We start from the raw sequence: 23,829 nt of genomic DNA, 5'->3' as shown, positions 1-23,829 counted from the left end.
GATTGTTATTGTCTAAATATAACATTTGGTATTCATTTCTCAGAAAGATCTCACCAGTTTTTGTCTTTTTTTTTTTTTGTTTCAATCACTCCTATTATATCAATCTGGTACTTATCCAATTCCTCAGTTAGCTCCATTTCTTTGCAATTCAGGCTTCTTATGTTGATATAACACAAAGATGTTTATTATCTCTCCAGATTAGTCTGTTGTAGAACTATCAGGATGTTTTTGATAGTTCACAGTCTCACTTTTATGTTTTTCCTTTAGAATGTTTTCTGGAATCTAGATTGTAAAGAAACTGTAATGAACTATAACTCTGTACATACAATAAAATGACATGCCAGTTAGATATTTCAGCCATGATTTGACAATGCTCTTACTCAATAATTCTAATAAATAACTGGATGTCTGAATTTTCTTTTTTTGTATGTAAATTAATGCAGTGATTGTTGTCCAAGCTTCGCTGGAGGTGAGTGATGATGGTGTTGACAGAAACAGGAGCTTTAATAATTTGACCTAAGATGCTGTACTGTCCATAACCATGCCTCACACATCTTATTTGCATAAACAGTAGTCTCAGAAAAATTGAACATTCAGTGACAAGATCTAAGCCCAGGTAATGTTGAATGATCTAGTATCAGTGGAGAAGAAAATTTGGACTTTAATTTGGTTCAAATCATTTTTCAAAGATGTGTGGCAGCTATTACAGAAAGTCATTTCATCCAAAATTTGATTTGGAAACTGCTGAAGTATAATTTTACTAGCTGAAGCTAGAGGACATTTCATAAAATTTTTGTACTACAGGTGATCACAAATTGAGCAAATAGCACCAAAATGGTTATTATAAAATCTTTCAAATTCTCTGTGCAAAAACAATGTTTGTTACAGTTTAAATAAGGCAAAGCAAGAGTGAATTCTTCACAGTTTCAAGCATTTAAATCAAGGTGAAATACATTATTTCAGATTTGATACAAACTAGAAAATGGTTGATTCTTACTTGTATATTGCTGATTTAATTTAGCCAAAGCAAAATTTGGCATCTTCTTTTGCATGATCTTGACATTCTGCAGCTAATTTTGCAATCTTCTTCACTTTATAGAGGCATATACTGAGGGGTTTTTTTTGTGTGTGTGTGCTTTTAATGCTGATTTTTGCCATGGAATTCATATTTTATTTCATTTTATTTATTTCTGTTGACAATGTCAAAGTTTTTACATTTTCCGAACCAAAATGATAAAAAAAACCCACTTTACTTTCAATTTTGAAAAAACTAGAACTTCAGTTGTAACAAAATGGATGCAGCTAGTCACTCCAAACAGAAGCAATACCAAGTAGACACTGGTATGCTTTCACAGCCAATCAAGTGGCGATGGCATAATTACTTCTGTCACCTCATTTTGTGGCATACATGATGCAAGTTTACTCTGTGTGAAAAATGAAAAGGGTGTGGGTAAAGATGTGTCACATTAAAAAATGTTAGTAAGACTTTACAGCAGTTTGGACCATGCTACCACTATTTATTTATGTGTAGCTGATGAGCCTTTATTATGTTACTTATACCTTGTTCACTTTGAATTCATACTAAAAACCCTTCATATATGAGAGAAAATTTTAAGCAATTAAAATTATAATGCAAGTGGCCCATTGTAAAGTGTCCATTTATGTTTCACTTTCCTCAGATAACTTTCCAGAGTCAAATGCATGTGTCAGCCAACTATCTGAAACTCAAAACATACGGTTTTTAGTATGTTTTTATTCGTGACAGTAAAAGGATTCCAGTGGCATCAATAAGAACACATCAAAAGTTTGCCACAATCAAATCCATTGTAAATCCACACTCTGGTCATACTTGGATTGTGGTTCTTTTGAATTTTGCAAATTTCTTACCCCACTCAATATTTATATTCTTATGTTCATGATAAATGTCTCATCCACATTAAACCATTGCCATATATACTATAAATACCTTCAAGAAGCATCTGAAAACCAAGAAATAGAGGAACTGGAAATGGATGTAATATTGTATTTTAAATCCTAGGGATTTTGGATTTATTTGTTATTATTCTTTACTTTTATTTTTCATTTTAATTTCATTTGCATATGAAGCAAAGAATTTAGTTCTAAATTTTCAAATGTTACTTGAAATATATCCAAAATTTTTTTTCTTTCTTTCTCTTTCACGATGTTCAACATTAAAAATTTTAACTCTTCTGTTATTTTAATTTACAGATGAGTAAGTAGTTATCCCACTATATAAGCCGTAATTAAACCATGACTAAACAATGGTGTGTTTACCTGTAAGTCACGATGTTCAGCTTCAACCAGCCATGACATCAAGTTATTATCTGAGACTTCCAGTGAGTCAAGGACTCATCGAGAGAGGCTATAAATCACCCAAACCAGCTATCATCCTTCCCTTAAGGGCAAATTATTCCGCTCACTGCTCTCTGGGAGAAAAACCTAGCTCTTATCCTTTCTTGACTGTGAACAAACTTAACTTCCATGGATACCCCTGCGTTCTCTCCCCGACTATATAATGAAAAATTTCAACTCTTGATATCCTATAACACCCATTCAAAAATTTATAGACCTCTATCATATCACCCCTCTTTCTCCTGTTAACCAGTCTGCAATCCACATACTCTCAATCTGTCCTCATAATCTAAATCCTATAATCCAGATATAATATTTGTAACTCTTCTTTGCACCCTTTCCACAGCTTCTTTATCCCCTTGGAACCTGGGAGACCAAATCTGTGCACAATAATCCAGGTGTGGTCTTATTAAAGCCTTATAAAGAGGCAAAATGACTTCCTTATCCTTATATGTCAAAGTTCGTTTCAACATTGCAATTATCCTCTGAGTAGTATTTGCAACTTTTGCTATGTGACCTCTGAACTTTAAATTCTTATCCACCAATATGCCAAGATCCCTTGCCTCTTCAGTTTCTTGTAGCATAACCCTGCTAATATAATATGCTGCTGGAACTAATCACACCAAAGTGCATAACTTTACATTTACTAACATTAAACTGATAGCCATTTTTGTTTGCCCAAATTTCATGTCAATTCAAATCATTTTGTAATTGCTGAATATTCAACAGCATCCCTGATTGCCCTGCCTATCTTCGCATCATCAACAAACAATCGCACATCTGATGTTTGATCCTGCCTGGTGTCATTAATGTATACAGTAGATTGAACACTAATGGCCCAAGAACTGAACCCTGATGGTACACCACTGGTCACCTTAAATCTGGCAGATTCACACCCACTGTATACTACTTTTTGATATCTGTGTGTCAACCATCCTCTGATCCAAGTCAAGAGTTTGTATTCTTCCAATCCCATATCCTCCAGTTAATGCAACAGCCTTTCATGTGGTATCCTATGAAATGCCTTGGAAAAATCTAACATTATCTAGTGTATTTAAATTAATGTATCTCTAAGTTGAAAAAACAGACAACTCCCCTTCCTAGACATACTGGTGAAAAGGCAGGAGAATAATTTTAAACTTTCTATATACAGAAAACCTACAGATACTGGACGTTATTTACATTATTCTTCCAACCATCATAGATCACAAAAACATAGCATCATTCACATGTTACAGAAGAGAGCCAAAAAGTTTATTTCAGACGAAGAAGAGGTATAGACAGAACTTTCTCAAATTGCTATAACACTATTGCAGAGTGGTTTTCCTACAAACATCATCAACAAGTTCCTGTATAAAGACAACCTCCAACAACAAGGAACAGTCACCCAGTATGCTTCAACAGTAATCATCCCTAATGTAGATTCGGTCTCTTCAAGATTAGCGAGAATGTTAAAATCTCATAACATCAGAGTGGTATTTAAGCCTACCACTACCATCAGATAAGTATTAAGATCTCTTAAAGACAGTGTATCATTTTTCAAATATCCAGGTGTTTATAGAATTCCATGTACATGCAGCCTTTCATATATTGGGCAAACTTCAAGAAGCCTGGAAATCAGACAGAAGGTGCATGTTGGGGATGTCAATCACAACAGGACAGTCTCCTCAGGCTTAGCACATCACTTTGCAACTTCCAATCATGCAATTGACTGGGAAAATAGCTCTATGCCGTATTTGGATGATGATTATGGTTACAGAATTTTCAAGGAAGCAGCAGTGGTATTAAGAACCGGTAACAACCTCAACAGAAATCATATGGAAAAACTTAATCAACTCATTCAGTTTAACGGAACTACAATACGCAAAAAATCATGTAACACGTGTGCATACAACACGTATCCATGATACTGACTGAAGCTTCTCAACACATGCACGCATAGTTTCAAACTTAACTGCCTAACAGTTAGCAACATTTCTGTATTCTCTCGTATTTTTTTGTGTGTACCGTTCAGCCTTGACAAAGCTAGACAGTCGCTAGTGAAACAAGTAGGCAGGATCATATTAATAAAGTACCGATGGTCTCATAACCACAAAAAAGTTTCATTTTTTAATTATCATAGTGTATCCATTCCCTTTATCCAACTCAGCTGTAACATTTTTACAAAATATGAGCAAATTGCTAACAAAATGACCTTCCTTTAGTAAACCCATGTTGTTCCTTGCAGAGTATAGTAAGTTTGTCTACCCATTTCTGTATGTGAGTTCTCTAAAATCTTCATTACCATACCAGAGATACTGATAGGTCAGTAGTTAGACACATCAGTTTTTGCACCATCCTTGTACAATGGAAATATCATACACTCCTGAACTGAGACTCAAGTTATACAAATGTGTGAAGGGCATAGCCAATTCGGCTGGACATTCCTTTAGCAAATGGCTGATATTCCACCTGTCTATAAACAAATTCTTATCCGGGTTATGCAACAGCTCTTCATGCATTTTCATGAATCTCTAACTCTTCATCCAATGTAGCAGTAGCACTGCACACCATGTTACATACACCTGGTTGATATATCTTAGCAAAGCGAGCACTCGTTAATTGAACAATCTCATTAGCTTCCAACACTCGAGTACCATCTGCATTCAATAAACTGCATTTCTTTTGCTTGCAGCATAACAATAAAATTCTTTTGGATTGTCTTTAGCTTGTATGGCCAATTTCGTTTCATACTTCGATTTAGCATTCTTCACAATACTTGTTACTTTTCTGGCCTGAGCTTTATATATTTCATAACTCCTCTCACTCTTATTCTCACGATATTCTTTCCACATCATCTTCTTCTTGTGAATTTCTTGCTTAATAAGGCTACACATCCATTTCACTCCCAACCTATTTATTCTTTGAACGTTACTAATGCATTCAGATACTGCCTCATTTAAGCACTTTTTCAAAGATTCCAATGCATCACTGACATTTTTCCCATTCAGTAACTGATACCATGGGACAAAAGATAGTATTTTCCTAAGTTGATCATAATTTCCAACTTTGTAGTTCAGCATGTAACATGTTTTGATTGGAGCATCAGTACAATTAGATACTTCCCAAGAAAGTACAGCATGATCACTGTCACCAATTGGTGGTAAAATAGCCATATTCTTGACAGAGATCCCTTCTGATGCTATGAGCAAATCCAACACTCTTTGACCTTGAGTTCTTCCTTCTTTCACATGCTGCTTGAAAAAGTTGTCTTGCAACAATTCAACAAATTCCTCTTCTTATTGCGAGATTTCTCTTCTACCAAATCAATGTTTGGAAAATTAAAGTCACCCATAATGATAATTCGTTTAGTACCCATAAGGCTAAATTGACGATGCATTTCTTCGTCCTCTGCAACTGAGCCACCAGGTCTGTAGCAACACCCCACTATACATTTCATTCTGTTAACTTCCACTTCACACCAGAAAGACTCAAACTCAGCGCTACATGGGACATTGTTACCATCATTGTTTTCTTGTGTTTCTACCCTAACTGGACTTAAGTCATCTGATATCATTAGTACCACTCCTCCTCTTCCTCTCCTATCTCTTTTGTCATTCTTAAAAATAGTATACCCATTACACTCAATCCCACTTACCATATCTGATTCTGATAACTAACCAGGTTTCACTAATGCCAACAATCTTAGGCACATCGTATTCAACAAAGCAATGAACTCAACCTCTTTGTTTCTAATGCTCCTGACATCTGTGTATAGAATAGACACAATAAATTACCACCCACCTAGACTATTCTTATAATTAGATATGCAATCTATTTGGTCTTGTTCTAGAATTTTCTTTTTTCCCTCCCCTGACATACTTAAAGGGTCTGAACCCAAAGCATATTTTTCCACCCCTTCGCCACATACATAACCGTGTTTGAAGACATTCACATCTTTATCATATTTGCATACAATATCTGAACTTTCACAGACATTTTTCCCATTCCTCCCTTGATGATCTAGTTTCCTGCTGTGTTTTTATAGATTGTGTGTGTATGATTTGGCACGTTTTGCAAGATGAAATCCAAACTTCAGAGTACGAAAACTTTTCCACATCCATGTAAGAATGGCTAACCTACCTATAGCTAAAATGTTCTAATCTATATTTCTTTTACAATATGAGAAGAATTAAGCTTGTCATTCCAACCAAAGTGCTGTATTGCATTGTATTATGGAAATAGTAGTGTCTCCACAGTATAATACAGCACAAGGCGAAGAGAATAAGTCAGAAAACAGCGTGACTGAAATGAAAACAGAGCAGTCCATCTTGGTCTGCTATCCCTATTCAATAAAGAAATATTAAGAAGTATAAGGCAGATTTTTAAGGGGTTTTACAACCCATTAAAACATGCTCTTAAAAACCACTTGACAAACCAAAGAACAAATAAAAATCAAATGATAACAAATCTAAACATACAAATTTAAATAACCAAAATAAGAGAAATTAAGGTATTATGCTTTCCAGTATTCATTTTATTTATAAAATTTTGGAAAATATTTTAGATATGGAAACAATTTATGAAGTCAGTCTTTGAAATAAATATCATACGTACCATGTACATGCAATTTTCTCTGCGTACCATAACAACTGTAGCTTTTGTTGTATAATAATCTGGTTTCTCTCCCATACCTAACATTTCTGCTTTAACCTGGGCAAAGGTCTTCCAGTCACTTCCTGCTGCTGTGAGAAAATGCAATAAAATTCACATAAGCTTCTTTTAAATCTGAATAAGTTTTCATCTTTAAATTGCTATAATTATACTCACTGAATGAATTAAACTCACACTTGATAAACCTTAATTTAGAATTTTTATGGCATGTTAAATGGTCATAGGAATGTACAGAAAGGTTTGCATTATTATTAGTGCAGACTCGACTGCAGATCTCACTTAACCAGCAATACACTACACCTGTCATTCATCTAAGGTTTAGCAGCATTTAACCAAATACCATAAGAATAAAATGAATAAGATATTTATTTAGCTACTACAATTCCTCTGGCTTTCAAATCAGCATCTTCAGAACAGAAACAACTTGCCATGATACACAGGAACAAAGAATCAAGTAGTAGGAGAAACAATTTAAAATTACAATGGATATAGAAAAAAATAACCGACATCCTCTTTATGGCAAGTTTACAATTGCCAAACCTCAACAGATATGACTGAATTGTTTGATTAAAAATTTAGGAGAGTTATTTTAAGAACTGCAGCCTAAATTTTTTTTAATAGGACATTGGTTCTTTCCTTATATCATTAGAACTGAGAATTGTTTCCATTACTACTTAATTGTTAGCAACTATGTACCTTAGCAAATTGTTCGTCATAGAGCAGAAATATCTTAGAATATGCAAACAGCAGAAACCGAACACCTGTGTGAAAATGAATAAAGTGTACTTAAATTGTACATATTTGGTCTAATGTATTAAAATTAAGAACTTTTATTGCTAAAAGACCATAAGATATAATGATAAAATATACAAAAAGCCAATAAGTTTCGCTAGCCACTGTCAAGCATTTTCAAGGCTGTACTGGTGTGAAAACAAATGCATCAAGTTACATGTAAAACATACACTTTAGTAACTGCTTGGCCGTTACATTTGATAATTCGTGTTTGATGGCATGCATGCGTTTGAATACTTCAGTCAGAATCTGGTACATGACCACGTGTTGTGTAGTTTTTTGCATATTGTAGTTCTGTTAAAGTGAGAGAAATGATGAGATTTTTCCATATGTCTTTAAGAACAGTACCTTGATTTCTATTTAAATTATTGCCTGTGCGTAGCACCACAGCTGCTTCTTTGAAAGTTCTGTGTCTGTAGTCATTCTCGATATAAGGTATAGAACTGTTTTTCCAATCTATAATGTGATTTGAAGTTGAGAAATGATGAACTAAACCAGATGTGATGATTCTATTGTGATTGACATCCCCCACATGTTCCTTCTGTCTTATTTCAAAACTTCTAGAAGTCTGACCAATGTAAGAAAGGCCACACGTGCATGGAATTTCATATACTCCAGGAAATTTGATGAAAGGTACCTCATCTTTGGGTGATCTTAAGATTTGTCTGATCATGGTAGTTGGTTTAAAAACCGCTCTGATGTTATGAGCTTTTAACATTCTTGCCAATTTTGTGGAAATTGAATTAATATATGGAATGACAGTTGTGGACACATATTGGGACACCGTAACACGTTGTTGGAGGTTGTCTTTAAATAGCAATTTGTTTAAAATGTTAGAAGGGTATCCATTCAGAGATAGAGTGTTAGCTATTAGTGACAGTTCTCTCTGTACATCTGCTTCTTTCGAAATAGACCTTAAGGCTCTATTACAGAGCATATGAATGATGTTGTGTTTTTGCGATCTATGATGGTTAGACGAATAATGTAGATATCTACCTGTATCTGTGGTGTATTAATAAGACAGACAGACAGAGAGAGAGAGATGAGTCATTCATCAGTTATTTACCTTTTTTATAGAGTCGAGTATCTTTAGAGACCCAGACGTGATAGCAATATTCAATGGTCAGATGAATTTGTGATTTGTAAAAAGCTGTTTGCAGTTAATAATGCCTCAAGCATTATTCCAAGAAGCTAAATCTCATCATACATAGAGATTTGGTTGTTGTCGCAAGGCTGGAAGAGAAAGGTTCTTTTTATTATGATTAAGAGAGACCGTCAAGAAGTCAGAGACTCAGAGGGAGGCCCACACATACATATTACACATGCCACCTGTCATATCTGTTTTTGAATTCTTTCACATTGCCTGCTCTCATCACTTCCAATGACAATCCATTCCAATCCAATCATGTACATGCTGAGAGAAAATTCTAGCTCTCACCCCTCAACAGCATTCATTCAAACTTCTAAAGATGTTCACTTTCATCTACTGATATCATGTATGACTCTTTCAAAAGTTTGTAAGTCTCGATCATATCATCCCCCCCCCTTTTTTTTTGCTTGTGTCTGCAGTACATACACAAATTCTCAATCTGTCTTCATAATCAGTATTCCACAACCCTGATATCATTTTTGACACTCTCCTTTGCACTCTCTCCACTGTATCACAATCACCATAGAAAATAGGAGACCAGACCTATGCACAGATACAAAATGACTTCCTTATCTTTCAAGGTTCATTTCAGCATTGCAATTATCATCTGAGTTATATTTGCTATATGGTCCTTGAACTTCAACTTCCTACTAAAACTCCAAGATCCTTAGCCTGATCAGTTTCTTCCAACATATTACCACCAGTATAATATGACACTGGATATCTAATCACACCAAGGTGCATGATTTTATATTTACTAACATTGAATTGACAGTCATTTTCACATGTCCACAACAGCCTATTCCAACCTATTCAAATCATTCTGCAAGAACTGCATATCAACTGCATTCTTGATTATTACCCTGCCTATCTTTGCATCATCGGTAAATAGCTGTATATTGCCTGTTAAATCCTTTCCAATGTCATTATTACAGATTGAATAACATTAACCAAGGAATAATCCCTGTGGAACACCAGAAATTACCTTAAATCTTGCACACTCAAATCATCCATATATCACTTTTTGATATCTGACAGATAGCCAAACTCTTATCCATGCCAATATTTTATAATCTGATCCCATATTTTCCAATTTATGCAACAGTCTTCCATGCTGCATTCTGTCAAAAGCTTTAGCCATATCCAAAAGTGCCATGGTATAACAGTTCTCTTTGTCTAACTCACAGTAGCATTACAGAATGTGAGCAAGTTGCTCAAACATGACCTTCCCTTAGTAAACCAATGCTGTTCATTGCAAAGTATAGTTTCTCTGTAAACCCATTTCTGTATGCAAGCTAAAATCAAGATTTCCAAAATCTTCACCACTCCAGAGATAGGTCGATAGCTGGTTACATCAATTTTTGAATCAGCCTTGAGCAATGGGATTACCACACATTCTTTCCATTTCTGTGGAATCCTCCCTGTTCTGAGACTCAAACTATATAGCAGGATATCAGCATCCATGCTGATATCCCATCAGTCCCAAGAGCCAAAATCTTATTCAGTCTGTGCAACAGCATGAGAAGGTACTTTTGCACTCACTGCTACTTCAGTCAAGAGATAGCAGTGAGTGGAATGCTGCCTGCATCAATTGATAAGTTTTAGCAATGTGGTACTTGTTAGTTAAACAATCTCTACAGCATCTCTTACCTGTACAAAATCTGCATTCAGTAGCTATTCCTTTATATTCATTCTTTCTTTCTTTTACTTGCAACACAATGATAGAATTCTTTTGGGTTATCTCTACATTGCAGAACAATGTAAAGATAATGCAAAAGAATTTCCTTTTCATAGTCAAACTTAGCTTTTGTTGTAACAGTTACAACTCTTCTGGCCTGCTCCTTATAATTTTCATAACTGACATTGTCTTTATGCACATGGTATTCCTTCTGCATCATCCTTTTCGTACAAATCTCTTGCTTAATAAAATTACATATCAATTTACCTCCTACTGTAGTGATTCTTCAAACTAGGAACTAGGAAAACATTCTCATATTGCTTCATTGAAGTTTTTTAAATGTTTCCCATGCACTGTTGATATTCTTCCCATCCAACAACCAATACCAATATCCTTAGTTGGTCATAATTTCCTGCTTTGTAGTTTAGCATGTAAGCTTTTTTGAATGGAACATTCATAAAGTTAGCCACTTTCCAAATGAGTACTGGACGATCACTGTTACCAACCAAAGGTAGAATAGTTATATTTTTAACTGAAATCCCCTCTAACACTATAATCAAATCTAACACTTTTTTTTTGTTGAGTTTCTTCTATCACATGCTGCTTGAGGAAGCTGTCTTACAACAGCTCAATAATTCTCGTGGAAAGGCTTAGATGTTGGTTATGCATTTTTTACTAAGTAATTTAAGGAAATTATAACGTCGCTAGGATATACATTAAAATAAATTTTAATATACTTCAATATTTCGGCAACGTCACGTTGCCATTTTCAAGAAACTTAAGAACAAGACACGTGCACGCAAACAGTAAATGAGGAAGAAGCAGGAAGCAATTATTTCTCCTCAAGTCTTGATGGTGCTCCCTAGCAGGCAATGTTGGTATTCTTGGGCGATTGGGCTGAGGTCTTCTGATGTAGGTTTACCAAATTTGAGGCAGTCTCATGCAGCCAAATTTGTTGAGGTTTGGATTGTTTCTTAGGGCTGAAGCTGATTCCATGAAAAGCCTTTCATATTTGTATTTACTATGGTGTATTATTGCGGCTTTCTTCCACCATATTCTATGGCAGGTATCCAGTGGGTGGTCAGCAAGACCAGAGTGGCTGTACTGGTGAAACCGGATGTAGTCCTTGTGTTCTGAGATTCTGATATTGGCTGTCCTGCCTGTTTGGCCAAAGTAGGAGAGCTTACAGCTGCAAGGGACCTGGTATATACCAGGTAGGTCTGGTGGTGGTGGTGGTGGGGGGGGGGGTTTGGTCTTTAGTAGAGCGGATAAGGAATGCCAATTTTTTATATGGTCTGTAACAAGAAGTTAAGTCATGTTTTTTTAGGATTTTTGTGAATTTTTCCGAGGTGCCTCGGATATAGGGTAAGGTAATCCTTGTTGTGAGGTTTCCTGGTTTCAATATTTTTTTTTGGGGGGGGGGGGGGTTAGCCATTGGCTGAGAAAGTGTTGAGAATGTGGTTTAGTTCTGTGGTTAGGGCATTGTCATTTGAAGAGATACGTTCAGCCCTATTGTGTAGTGTCTTAATGACTCCATGTTGTTCAATATTGTTCAAGATTGGCAATAACATTGCCGTAAGAAACATCAATAGAAAAGAAATGGAACTAGCAAATGAACTAGATAAGTACCAGATCGACATAATGGTCATAAGTAAGACAAAAACAGGTGAGATCTTTCTGAGTAACAAACAAAATGTTATATTCAGGCAAAGACAATCAGGGAAAAGTGTGAGTAGCTATAGTATCATCATCATCATCATCATCATCATCAAATTCCTGCCATGTACCCTCAAGGGGTGTAGAGGATATGACGGTACTACATGAAAAAATTACATCATTACTAACTTCCTATCTACAATTTTCCTCCAAATCAGTCTGTTACTTGTCAAGACTCCAACATTATCAGATCTTATATTTCTATCGTCTAAGGCACTTTGTACCGTATCAATCCACCTATATCTTGGTCTTCCTCTGGGTTGTTTTCCTGCCAACCTGGCAGAGAACACTTGTTTTGCTAATCTTTCCTCTCCCATTCTATTTAAGTGACCATACCACCTGAGATTAGCTCTGCTAACGCATTCCTGGATGCTGACAATGTCAAGTTCTTTCCTAATATCCTCATTTTTAATATGATATTGCCATTGATGCCATCTGTTCACGCCTCTCATCTTTCTCAGGACTCTCATATCTGCGGTCTCTACTCTTTGGTCAAGTGTTTTACTTCTGACCCAGCTCTCAGATCCATAAGTTAAAACTGGTTTGAACACTGTCTTGTATACAGCTAATTTAGTATTCCGACTAATTTCTTTCTTATTCCATATGAATTTATTCAATTGACTTCCCACCATACCAGCTTTGCTGATTCTGTTGTCTATTTCTATATTTAATTTACCATCTTCAGTAAAAATTGCGCCTAAGTAGCTGAAATGTTTTACTTGTTCCACAGGTTCTCCATTCACAACACAGTTGACATTTTCAATGATTCTGCCTATTTTCATTGTCTTTGTCTTTTTATTGCTGACCTTCATACCATATCTATTACAACAGCTATTCAATTTAGAATAGCTGTTGTAATAGATATGGTATCTATTACAACAGCGAATCTTGCAGACTTGTAGCGGATTTATTTAGAAGTATAACATCATCCGCATAAAGCAAAGAGCTGACATTAACATCTCCAATTTTGATATCAGGTTTAATACCACATTCCTTCATAATGTGATCCATATAGATAATGAATAACAGAGGGGATAATGTACATCCTTCAATTCTAAACCATCTTAAAATTAAATTTAAAAAAAATTAAACCATCTTCCTGTACATCCTTCAATTCTAACTGCTGACTTACAACTCAAATAAAGACTAAGTATTGCTTGATATAATGCCCCATTGACACCATATAACTGCAGCGTAATGAATAGCTTCTCTCTTGGCACCATGTCATATGCCTTTTCCAAATCGACAAAACTTAAATACAGATCTTTGTTATATTCCCATGCTTTCTCGACTATTTGTCGTAAAGTGAAGATCTGATCCTGACAGCCTCTATTTGGCCTGAATCCGGCTTGTTCTTCACCAAGCTTTTCTTCCACAATTCCTCTCACCCTTTCTCAAGTATACTTGCATAGATCTTGCCAGGAACACTCAGTATGGAAATACCTCAGTAATTCTCACATTCAGTTTTATTTCCCTTTTTATATATGGATACTATGAGAGCTCTACTCCAATCATCGAGAATTCGTCCCTCTGTCCAGGCTTTCTGAACTATGCAGTGCAGCCACTGTAAGACTCTTATACCACCATACTAAGGCATTTCTGGTCGAATATCATCTACTCCTGCTGCCTTTCCACATTTCAAGCCTTTGACGGCATTTTCTACTTCAAGTATGTATTCCTGACTGCATGCCTGGTCAGTGTTTTTTATCACTGTGCTGTCATCACTGCTTGTTTCATTTAGCAGTTTTTCAAAGTAATTACTCCATACTTCAAGGATATCTTTTTCTCCTGTTTTCATGTCACCTTTATCATCTCTAATTCCTTTTACAGCACTCTTTCCTCCATTCCTAAGCTTCTTCAACAACCTCCAGAATATTTTGCCACCTTCTTGATATTTATTTTCAATATTCTTGCCAAAGTCCTCCCATGACTTTTGTTTAGCTAGTTTTACACACTGTTTAGCTTTCTTACATTTGTCTCTGTATTCTGTAAGAGTAAAAGCTGACTTATTTGCCAGGAACTTTTGATATGCTTTCTTCTTTTCCTTCCCTGCCTGTTTAACTTGCTGTGTCCACCAGGGAGTTCTGATTTTTTTATCCTTGCACACAACCTCACCACATGCCTCTCTGGTAGAATCAATCAATGTTTTCTTCAGAGTTTGCCACTGAATCTCCAAGCTTTGATTCCTGTTCTCAAACTCTTTCATTTTCTTTTCAATAATCTTTCTGTATTTTAGTCTACAGTTCACATCTGAGAGCTGCTCAACTTTTATTCGCTTTAAAACTTTATTACATGTTATTCTTTTCAATATGAAATCCAATTTTATCCTGCTCAAGACTAAATAGTGATCACTTCTAATTTCAAATCCTCTGTACACTCTGGTGTCCTGCACCAGGGAGAAAACATCACTATCAACAATAACATAGTCAATGAGACTTTTCTTATTCCTAGCCTCTTCTCTCCATGTGAATTTGTGCACATTGTAGCTATAGTATTCAACACTAAATATTAAGATAATCTTCTTGAATGCAGGCAATATCAATTAGAGTGATCTGAACAAATATCAGAATGAGGAAATGGACAATGAGGGCTCAGAGAACTAAACCACATTCTCAACACTTTCTCGACCAATGGCTACTCTCCCAAAAATATCCAAAAAATATTGAAACCAGTAAAACACAACTCCCCCCTCACAACAAGGATTACTCTAAATCCATCACCATGCTCTATATCCAAAGCACCTCGGAAAAAATTACAAAAATCCTAAAAAAACATGACTTAACTTCTTGTTACAGACCATATAAAAAATTGGCATCCCTTAATCGCTCTACTAAAGTCCAACCTTCCCCCCCCACACACCCCGACCTACCTGGTATATAACAGGTCCCTTGCAGCTGTAAGCTGTCCTACTTTGGCCAAACAGGCAGGACAGCCAATATCAGAATCTCAGAACACAAGGACTACATCCGGTTTCACCAGTTCAGCCACTCTGGTCTTGCTGACCATGCACTGGGTACCTGCCATAGAATACGGTGGAAGAAAGCCACGATAGTACACCGTAGTAAATACAAGTGTGAAAGGCTTTTCATGGAATCAGCTTCCCTAAGAAACAAGCCGAACCTCAACAAATTTGGCTGCATGAGACTGCCTCAAATTTGGGAAACCTACATCAGAAGACCTTCAGCCCAATTGCCCAAGAATACCAACATTGCCTGCTATGGGGCACCATCAGGACTTTAGGAGAAATAATAGCTTTCTGTTTCTTCCTCATTTACTGTTTGTTGTGCCTGTGTGCATGTGTCTTGTTCTTAAGTTTCTTGAAAATGGCAATGTGACGTTGCCGAAATATTGAAGTATATTAAAATTTATTTTAATGTATATCCAAGTGGCGTTGTAATTTCCTTAAATTACTTAGCAAAAAACAGCTCAATAAATTCAGTTTCATTTTTCTCATGAGATTTTTTCTGCTACCTAATCAATGTTTGGATAATTAAAGTCTCCCATTATGATTACTAGTTTCTCTTTTTTCTTTTCTGTGGGTCATATGTTGCATTTTGCATAGTTGCATTTTGCTAGCACTGAAGCTAACTAGGTTATTCAAACTACACTGAGTGTTTCAGAGATCTGAATTTATGGTAGTAGTGGTAAGGTTCTGAAGATTGTGCTGATTTGTTCAGTGCCAGGTTCATCAAATGAAAAGGAGGAGTGCAAGCTGGCAGTTTTTGAAAAACAGGGAACCATCCACCATCATACGAAGCATGAATCCAATCAGAAAGCTGGCAGCCCAACTGCAGAAGTTGGAGGGGGGGGGGGGATGACTGACAAATAATGGGAGTTTTCTTAACAAACCTTTGTGGCAGACCTCATCAAAATCCTTGGAGATAAAGGGCAACCACTTCTGACTTGCCAAACTTTTCAATGGCATTTATCCAGATATGGATGAGATAAGTGAGATTGCCTGCTAATTGACAATGACAGAATCCACACTATTGGTCACTCATTAATTGAGAGTCTTCAAGATTGTGTGGCAGTTGAATGTTAATAGTTCTTTCCATTACTTTGAAAAGGACTGAGATGAGACAAATTTGATGCAGTTTGAAGGTAAAGATTTGTCACGCTTTTTAGAGATGGGTTGAATGTGGGCTAATTTACAGACCGAAGGATAGATACCAATAGGAGTGTAAAAGATTACATAGAATGGAGTCAACTCTGGAGTAGAAACCTTTAGGACAATCACAAAAATGCCATATCTTAATTAACAGCTTAATTGCTTTTGGATTTGGACTAATAACATTAAGGATCAAGTTCTTCCAGGGTTGTAATGTCATATAATCTAACATGTACTTATTTTGTAACTGTGTATTCTATTCTTTAACTATGCTTAGATTGAAAACACTGAGAAACTTGATCACAAATGAAGACATTTTCTACATAATTGAACTATATTTCTATTATTAGAATAATGTCTTCTATTCATGTTTCAATCTTTCATCATAACATTCCTATTTGTCCTTAAATAGAATGGTTAGTGCCTTATCATTACAAATAAACAATGAGATTATCATATCTTCTGAGGAAGGAGGGATAACTCTAATTTCATTCTTCCATAAATTAGAAAGGCAGACTAGTAACGAGCCCAAGACATTCAGATGGGGAAAGAGGGAAAAAAAAAAAAAAAAAATTCATTCCTACAGTGAATAAATATCACCAACACTAACCACAGATGCCAGACCCTTGGCTGGCAATGTACCAAGAAGAGTCAATTCATGTTGAAAGGGAGAAAGGAATGAGGTGATGTACGAGATTCGTTACCAACACGTGAAATCACATGCTTTATATGTAAATTTTCCAACTGTTGTACAAGCAAAATAGTAACCACTTTAAAAACTAGAATTTTCATAAAAGAAAAGCCAATTTTCTGATGTATAATAATAAACACTCATCCCACAAAACGCATTGATTACCTTATTATTGGAATGGATTCGCCTTCTTCTGACATGCGCAGAAATGTTGAGGGGTCTCGCAATAGATAGATGGACCATAGATACAAGTCCAAAAGAAAATTGGAATTGCCATCAGGATACACATTTTGACCCCAGTCCTTAATCAACTGCTCTGTTTCAAAGCCAGCTTTCAGATAATGTTCAAATCAGTAAAGTATCTCAATATCCTTAATCTAGATGAAGGAGATCATTAAATTTGTGATATGTACCCTCAGGGTTGTGTACAGGATAATTATGATAGTATTACATAAAAAAGTTATGCCATTACTAATTTATTTGGAAGTTTTTTGTTTTTTTCCTCACTTGGTTAGACTATAAATTATATATTTAGTTTAGTCTTTTATCCAAGTGTCAGCAAACAAAGTTTATGCCTGAAGTATCTTCAGGACTGGGGCAACTCATGGCAAAGGTGGACTAAGTTATTAGCACTTTCCCTTCCCATAATGCATAGCATTATACATGTCCACAAGGAGATGTGCTTTGCATTATAGGATACTAAGGAAAGTGATAAGAACTTAGTCCACCTTTGCCACGAGTTTACCTAGTCCTGAAGATACTTCAGGTGCAAACTTTGTTTGCTTACACTTGGATAAAGGATTAAACTAAATATATAATTTATTACTAATTTATTATCAACAATTTTCCTACAAATTAATCTTTTCTCTATCAAGATTGCAATATTATCAGATGTTACTGTATATTTCTGCCTGGCACTTTTTACTATATCAATCCATCAACATCTTGGTCTTCCTCTGGGTCTTTTCCCTGCCAACCTGGCAAAGAACACTTGTTTTGCTAATTTTCCCTTTCCCACTCTGTTTAAGTAACCATACCCTGAGATTAGCTCTACTAACATATTCCTGAATGTTAACAATGGAAAGTTCTTTCATAATATCCTCATTTTTAATGTGATACTGCCACTCATCGATGCCATCTGTTCACTCCAGTAATATTTCTCAGAATTCTCATATCAGAGGTCTCCAGTCTCCAGTAATTCTTGCATTCAGTTTAATTTTCCTTTTTACAGATGGGTACCATTAAATCTCTGCTTCAATAATCTGGAATTTGAGATTCTGTACAGGCCTTCTGAATTATGCAATACAGCCACTATAAAACTTTCATATCTCCATATTTGAGAGTTACTGGCCAAATTTCATCTACTACAGCTGCCTTTCCACATTTCAGGTTTTTGATGACTTTTTTTTTTATACTTAAAATATGGATATGTATTCCTAACTGCATTCCTGTTGGGAGTTTTCTACCACAATGCTGACAATGCTTGTTTCATTTAGCAGCATTTTAAAGAAATTACTCAAGACATCTGGAATATCTTATGCTCTTTCCTCCATTTTTAAGCATTTTTATTAGTCTCCAGAATATTGCCAACTTCCTGATATTTATTTTTTACATTCTTCCCATTACTTTTGTTTAGCTAGTTTTACACGATACTTCACTTTCTTATATTTTTCTCTGTATTCTCTAAGATCTGTCTCTTTAACTACATGAGTCCATGGAGTTCTGATTCTTCTACCCTTACAAACAATCTCAACATATGCCTTTCTGGCTGAATCAATCAATGTTTTCTTCAGGATTTGCCAATGAATCACCAAGGGTTGGTTCTTGTTTTCAAACTTTCATGTTTTCTTCAATGATGTCTGTGTATTCAGTACACAGTTAACCTCTAAAAGCTGCTCAACCTTGATTTGTTTTAAAACTTTTTTATATACTCTTCTTTCAAAGATGAAATTTAATTTTATCCTGCTCAAAACTAAATAGTGATCACTATTTAGTTTTTTTTTTTTCAAATCCTCTGTATACTCTTAGGTCCTGAACCAGTGGGGAAACATTGCTATCAATTATAACATAGTCAACGAGACTTTTCCTATTTCTTGCATCTTGTCTCCATGTGAATTTGTGCACATTTTTATGTTGAAACATGGTGTTAGTAATAACTAATCCATGTTTTGAATAGAAATCCAGGCATGCATTTATCATTATTATTAGCTTTGCACTTTTCTCCAAATTGTCCAAAAAAATTCTGTCTGGTAATAATTTCTACTCTGATGTTTAGATTTCCAACAAGAACCAACTTTTCCTCTTTTATTGAGCCAGAATTTATACTGGCTACATGTGACTCGTTACATGGCATGATGCACCATGCCCACTGGGGTGGGCAATGACTTTTTTTTTCCAAACAGTAAATATAACTAACACATAATATACACAAATATTTACACTGCATAACTGCAACAAAACTGGCCATGGTCAGCCAGAGAAAATAGTACAGCTGACTCTCAGTGTAGCAAAGTTATAAGAACCACAATAGTAGATTGCTGCTGTTCCTTTAGCACCATGCTGCACTGTGTTTATGAGGATTTGGTCAGAACTGTGTAGTTCGATATAATGAGCCTGCTACAGTGGTATTAGCTATAGTGAAAACTAAACTGCAGATAAGTAATAATCCTTTGTACATTTATTTTCATTTAAATGCCATGTATGTATTAATATCAAAGCAGTATTATCAGTATACAATATTATTAACATCCAATCACCATTAATAAAAAATTTATTAGTGTATAACTCCAACCCTATAAAAATCTTACCTGTCCCACTTCCTTTGTTGGAAACAGATTCTGCTTCCAGTTTGCAGCCTTCTTTATCATACCACCCTCTTAATATGAATGCTTCTCGGAGCTCTGGATTGACCTGAATGGTGCTGGAATTCACTGCTGATAAAGAACAGCCTGTTCATAAAAACAACAATAGTTTCAAAATTAAAGATACAGTAATTCTCACAATTTTTTGCCCATTCATAATCAAGTTTAAATACAAGATTTATCCTAAATATAAGTTGATCACAATTATAAAACTGCAAATTGTCATAAAACTGTGTTTTATGACAATATACAGTATTTCATAAAACACTCACAATGAAGCTCAATGATTTCCCAAAGGTAATGCTTACCACAAATAATGTGGTAAGCATTATTTCTAAAATATTTGATTGTTGATCAAGAGAACATTCTTACTTGATTATCCGAAATATAGAAAGGTAGAAGAGAGGGATCATAAAAAAAAACAAAGCACACCAGTGGATAAAAAAAACATCATTCATCTCTTGATATACTATGGACAATGTCTGCAAAAACAGAATCAACCAATCAAAAATCTGTATATGAAAATGCAAAAACTGCCCTTGTGCTGAAGTGTCAGTTATGCATTTGGGAGCTCTTGCTAAGAGCAGTGGCTACAACTTCTACCTATTTCAGATATCATCCTTCTAAATGGTTCTTCTGTACAAATGTGAGAAACAAATCTGACCTGCTGGCACATCATTTTTCAGATTCCTACATAAATAACCAAAGAATCTTCTACTACTTTACAATCCTTTACGATTACATTATAACCTCCTATTTAAAAGAAAATTATGGCACTCTGTTGAATGTGTTTGGAATTACATAAACTCCCATTATATAGTCTACCTTCTGACTTATGCAAATGAGTTGCTAATTTTCTCTCCTCTTGAAGAGAAAGTTAGCAACATTGTGGAATTCCACAAGCTTTCCACTTACTTCTTTAACACAAAAAAAATGATAAACTGGTAAACTGCAAATCTAATCCACAGTTTTCTTGATGAAAGGATAGTATGCTTCTTTCTCATTGAACAAATCTTACACTTCAAAAATGAATGAAACTGCTCGACTATTACATCTGGGGTGCTTAAGGGTGTCAAAGCTATATAACTGAGAGGAGACCTCCACATAGCCTTCAAAGGAATGCAGAGAACTGACCAGGGTTTCTCACCTAATGTCCAATCCTCATCTTCTCGTGGTGCACCGTTAGGTATCTACCTGGATATTGAACGGACAAGGATGGGCTGGCAATTTGGCATTTAGCCGCCCCAAATGTATTCTTATTGGCTTAAATCAAAATTTCAAATGATGGTAACAACATGACAGAATTTCATCCAGGCTGGGATGTTGACCTGTTAAACAAGGCATCCCGTTGTTTTCGCCAGGGAGCCAGGGCAAACAGCGAAAAGTCAGCTACCGGAACAAATCCAAAAATTTACCATAGGTCAACATCGGCACTATCAACATAAGAAGCCTGAATGGCAAAGAAATGGAGCTAGCTGAGGAATTGGATAAGTACCAGATCGATATAATAGGGGTGACTGAAACAAAAAAGACAAAAACTGGTGAGATCTTTCTGAGCAATAAAAAAAAAATTATATTCAGGCAATGACAATCAAGGAAAAGGAGTTGCCATAGCATGCAACACTAATTATGAGGCTAACCTTCTTGAATGGCAGTCAGTCTCAAGTAGGGTGATGTGGGCAAATATGAGAATTGGACAATGAGACTTATTTGGGCCAATGGTCCCATAGAAGTTTCTACTAAGATAGAAGTGGAGCAATTTTTTGAGGCTTTAGAGAAAGCAACTGACACAATGAAAAAAGGAAAAGTTAATCCTTGTTGGGGATCTAAATAGCAGAGGAAATGATTGTCAGACATACAAAAATATTTTGGGAAAATTTGGAGAAAAGAGCAAAGCTAATAACAATGGCAAATACCTGTTGGATTTCTGTTCACAATATGAACTGGTTATTACTAACACCATGTACCAACATAGAAATGTGCACACATTAACATGAGAAAAGAGGCAAGGAATAAGAAAAGTCTCACTGACTATGTTATTGTTGATAGTGATGTTTTCCTACTGGTGCAAGACAGCAGAGTGTACAGAGGATTTCAAATTGAAAGTGATCACCATTTACTCTTGAACAGGATAAAATTGAATTTCATATTGAGAAGAACATGTAAGAAAGTTTTAAGGAGAACAAAAGTTGAGCAGCTCTCAGATGTGAACTGTAGACTAAAATACAAAAATATTATTCAAGGAAAAAAAGAGATTCAGTGGCAAGCCCTGAAGAAAACATTGATTGATTCAGTCAGAGAGGCATATGGTGAGGTTGTCTGCAAGGATAGAAAACTCAGAACCCCATGATGGACACAGGAAGTTAAAGAAGCAGTGAAGCAAAAGAAGAAAGCATATCAAAAATTCCTGGCAAATAAGTCAGCTTTTGCTCTCAGAGAATACAGAGACAAATATAAGAAAGCTAAACACTGTAAAACTGGCTAAAGGAAAGTCATGGGAGGACTTTGGCAAGAACATAGAAAATAAATATCAAGAAGGTGGCAAAATATTGTGGAGGTTGTCGAAGAAGCTTACAAATGGAGGAAAGAGTGCTGTAAAAGGAATTAGAGATGATCAAAGTGATATGAAAACTTGAGAAAAAGATATCCTTGAAGTATGGAGTAATTACTGCTAAATGAAACAAGCAGTGATGACAGCACAGTGATAAAAAAACACTGACCAGGCATGCAGTCAGGAATACATATCTATACTTGAAGTAGAAAAAGCCATCGAAAGCCTGAAATGTGGAAAGGCAGCGAGAGTAGATGATATTCAACCAGAAATGCTCAAGTATGGAGGGATAAAAGTCTTACAGCAGCTACACTGCATAGTTCAGAAAGCCTGGACAGAGGGACAAATTCCATATGATTGGAGCAGAGCTCTCATAGTACCCATATATAAGAAGGGAAATAAAACTGAATGTGAGAATTACAGAGGCATTTCATTAATGAGAGTTCCTGGTAAGATTTATGCAAGTATACTGGAGAAATGGTTGAAAAGGATTGTGGAAGAAAACCTAGGTGAACAACAAGCTGGATTCAGGCGAAATAGAGGCTGTCAAGATCAGATTTTCACTTTAAGATAAATAGTTGGGAAGTCATGAGAATATAACAAAGATCTGTATTTACTGTATTTTTGTAGACTTGCAAAAGACATATGACAAGGTGCCAAAAGAAAAGCTATTCCAAACGCTACAGTTATATGGTATTAATGGGGCATTATATCAAGCAATACTTAGTCTTTATTTGAGCTGTAAGTCAGCTGTAGGAATTGAAGTACAGGAAGATGGTTTAGCCATGCTACCAGCCAGGACGTTATATATACGTCCAAGTTATCATGGATGCGAAATTAACATTAAAATTGTAATATCATTGATTGTACATTGAAATATATGATGGATACGAAGCGCATGAGGATGCATATTTGATCCATAATGGTCGGTAAGGTGGTTAATGTTACATCTGGTGTCAGACAAGGATGTACATTATCCCCTCTGTTATTCATTATCTATATGGATCACATTATGAAGGAAAGTGATATTAAACCTGATATCAAAATTGGAGGTTAATCTCAGCTCTTTGCTTTATGCGGATGATGTTATACTTCTAAATAAATCTGCTACAAGTCTTCAAGATTCCCTGACTAAATTGAATAACTGTTGTAATAGATATGGTATGAAGGTCAGCATTAAAAAGACAAAGACAATGAAAAAAAAGGCAGAAACTTGAAAATATTAACTGCATTGTGAATGGAGAACTTATAGAACA

General features: G+C 35.6%; 1 protein-coding gene across 1 annotated transcript in view; it reads right to left on the bottom strand.

Annotated features, from left to right (window-relative positions):
- RPA1 (replication protein A 70) overlaps positions 1–23,829 on the bottom strand; it is a 283,379-nt gene that overhangs the window by 81,878 nt on the left and 177,672 nt on the right. The window contains exons 12-13 of the mRNA XM_090391585.1: positions 19,969–20,109; positions 6,970–7,097 (exon numbers count right to left, since the gene is read on the bottom strand). Coding sequence (XP_090247711.1) covers positions 6,970–7,097; positions 19,969–20,109 — 269 coding nt within the window. The remainder of the gene's footprint in view (positions 1–6,969; positions 7,098–19,968; positions 20,110–23,829) is intronic.

The sequence above is a fragment of the Typopeltis vanoorti genome, chromosome 4 (assembly GCF_054136105.1).
Source record: "Typopeltis vanoorti isolate ZY-2024b chromosome 4, IOZ_Tvanoo_1.0, whole genome shotgun sequence".
Classification (NCBI taxonomy): Eukaryota; Metazoa; Arthropoda; class Arachnida; order Uropygi; family Thelyphonidae; genus Typopeltis; species Typopeltis vanoorti.
Note: the sequence above shows the minus strand (reverse complement) of the source record. Positions and strands in the feature narration are given on the sequence as shown.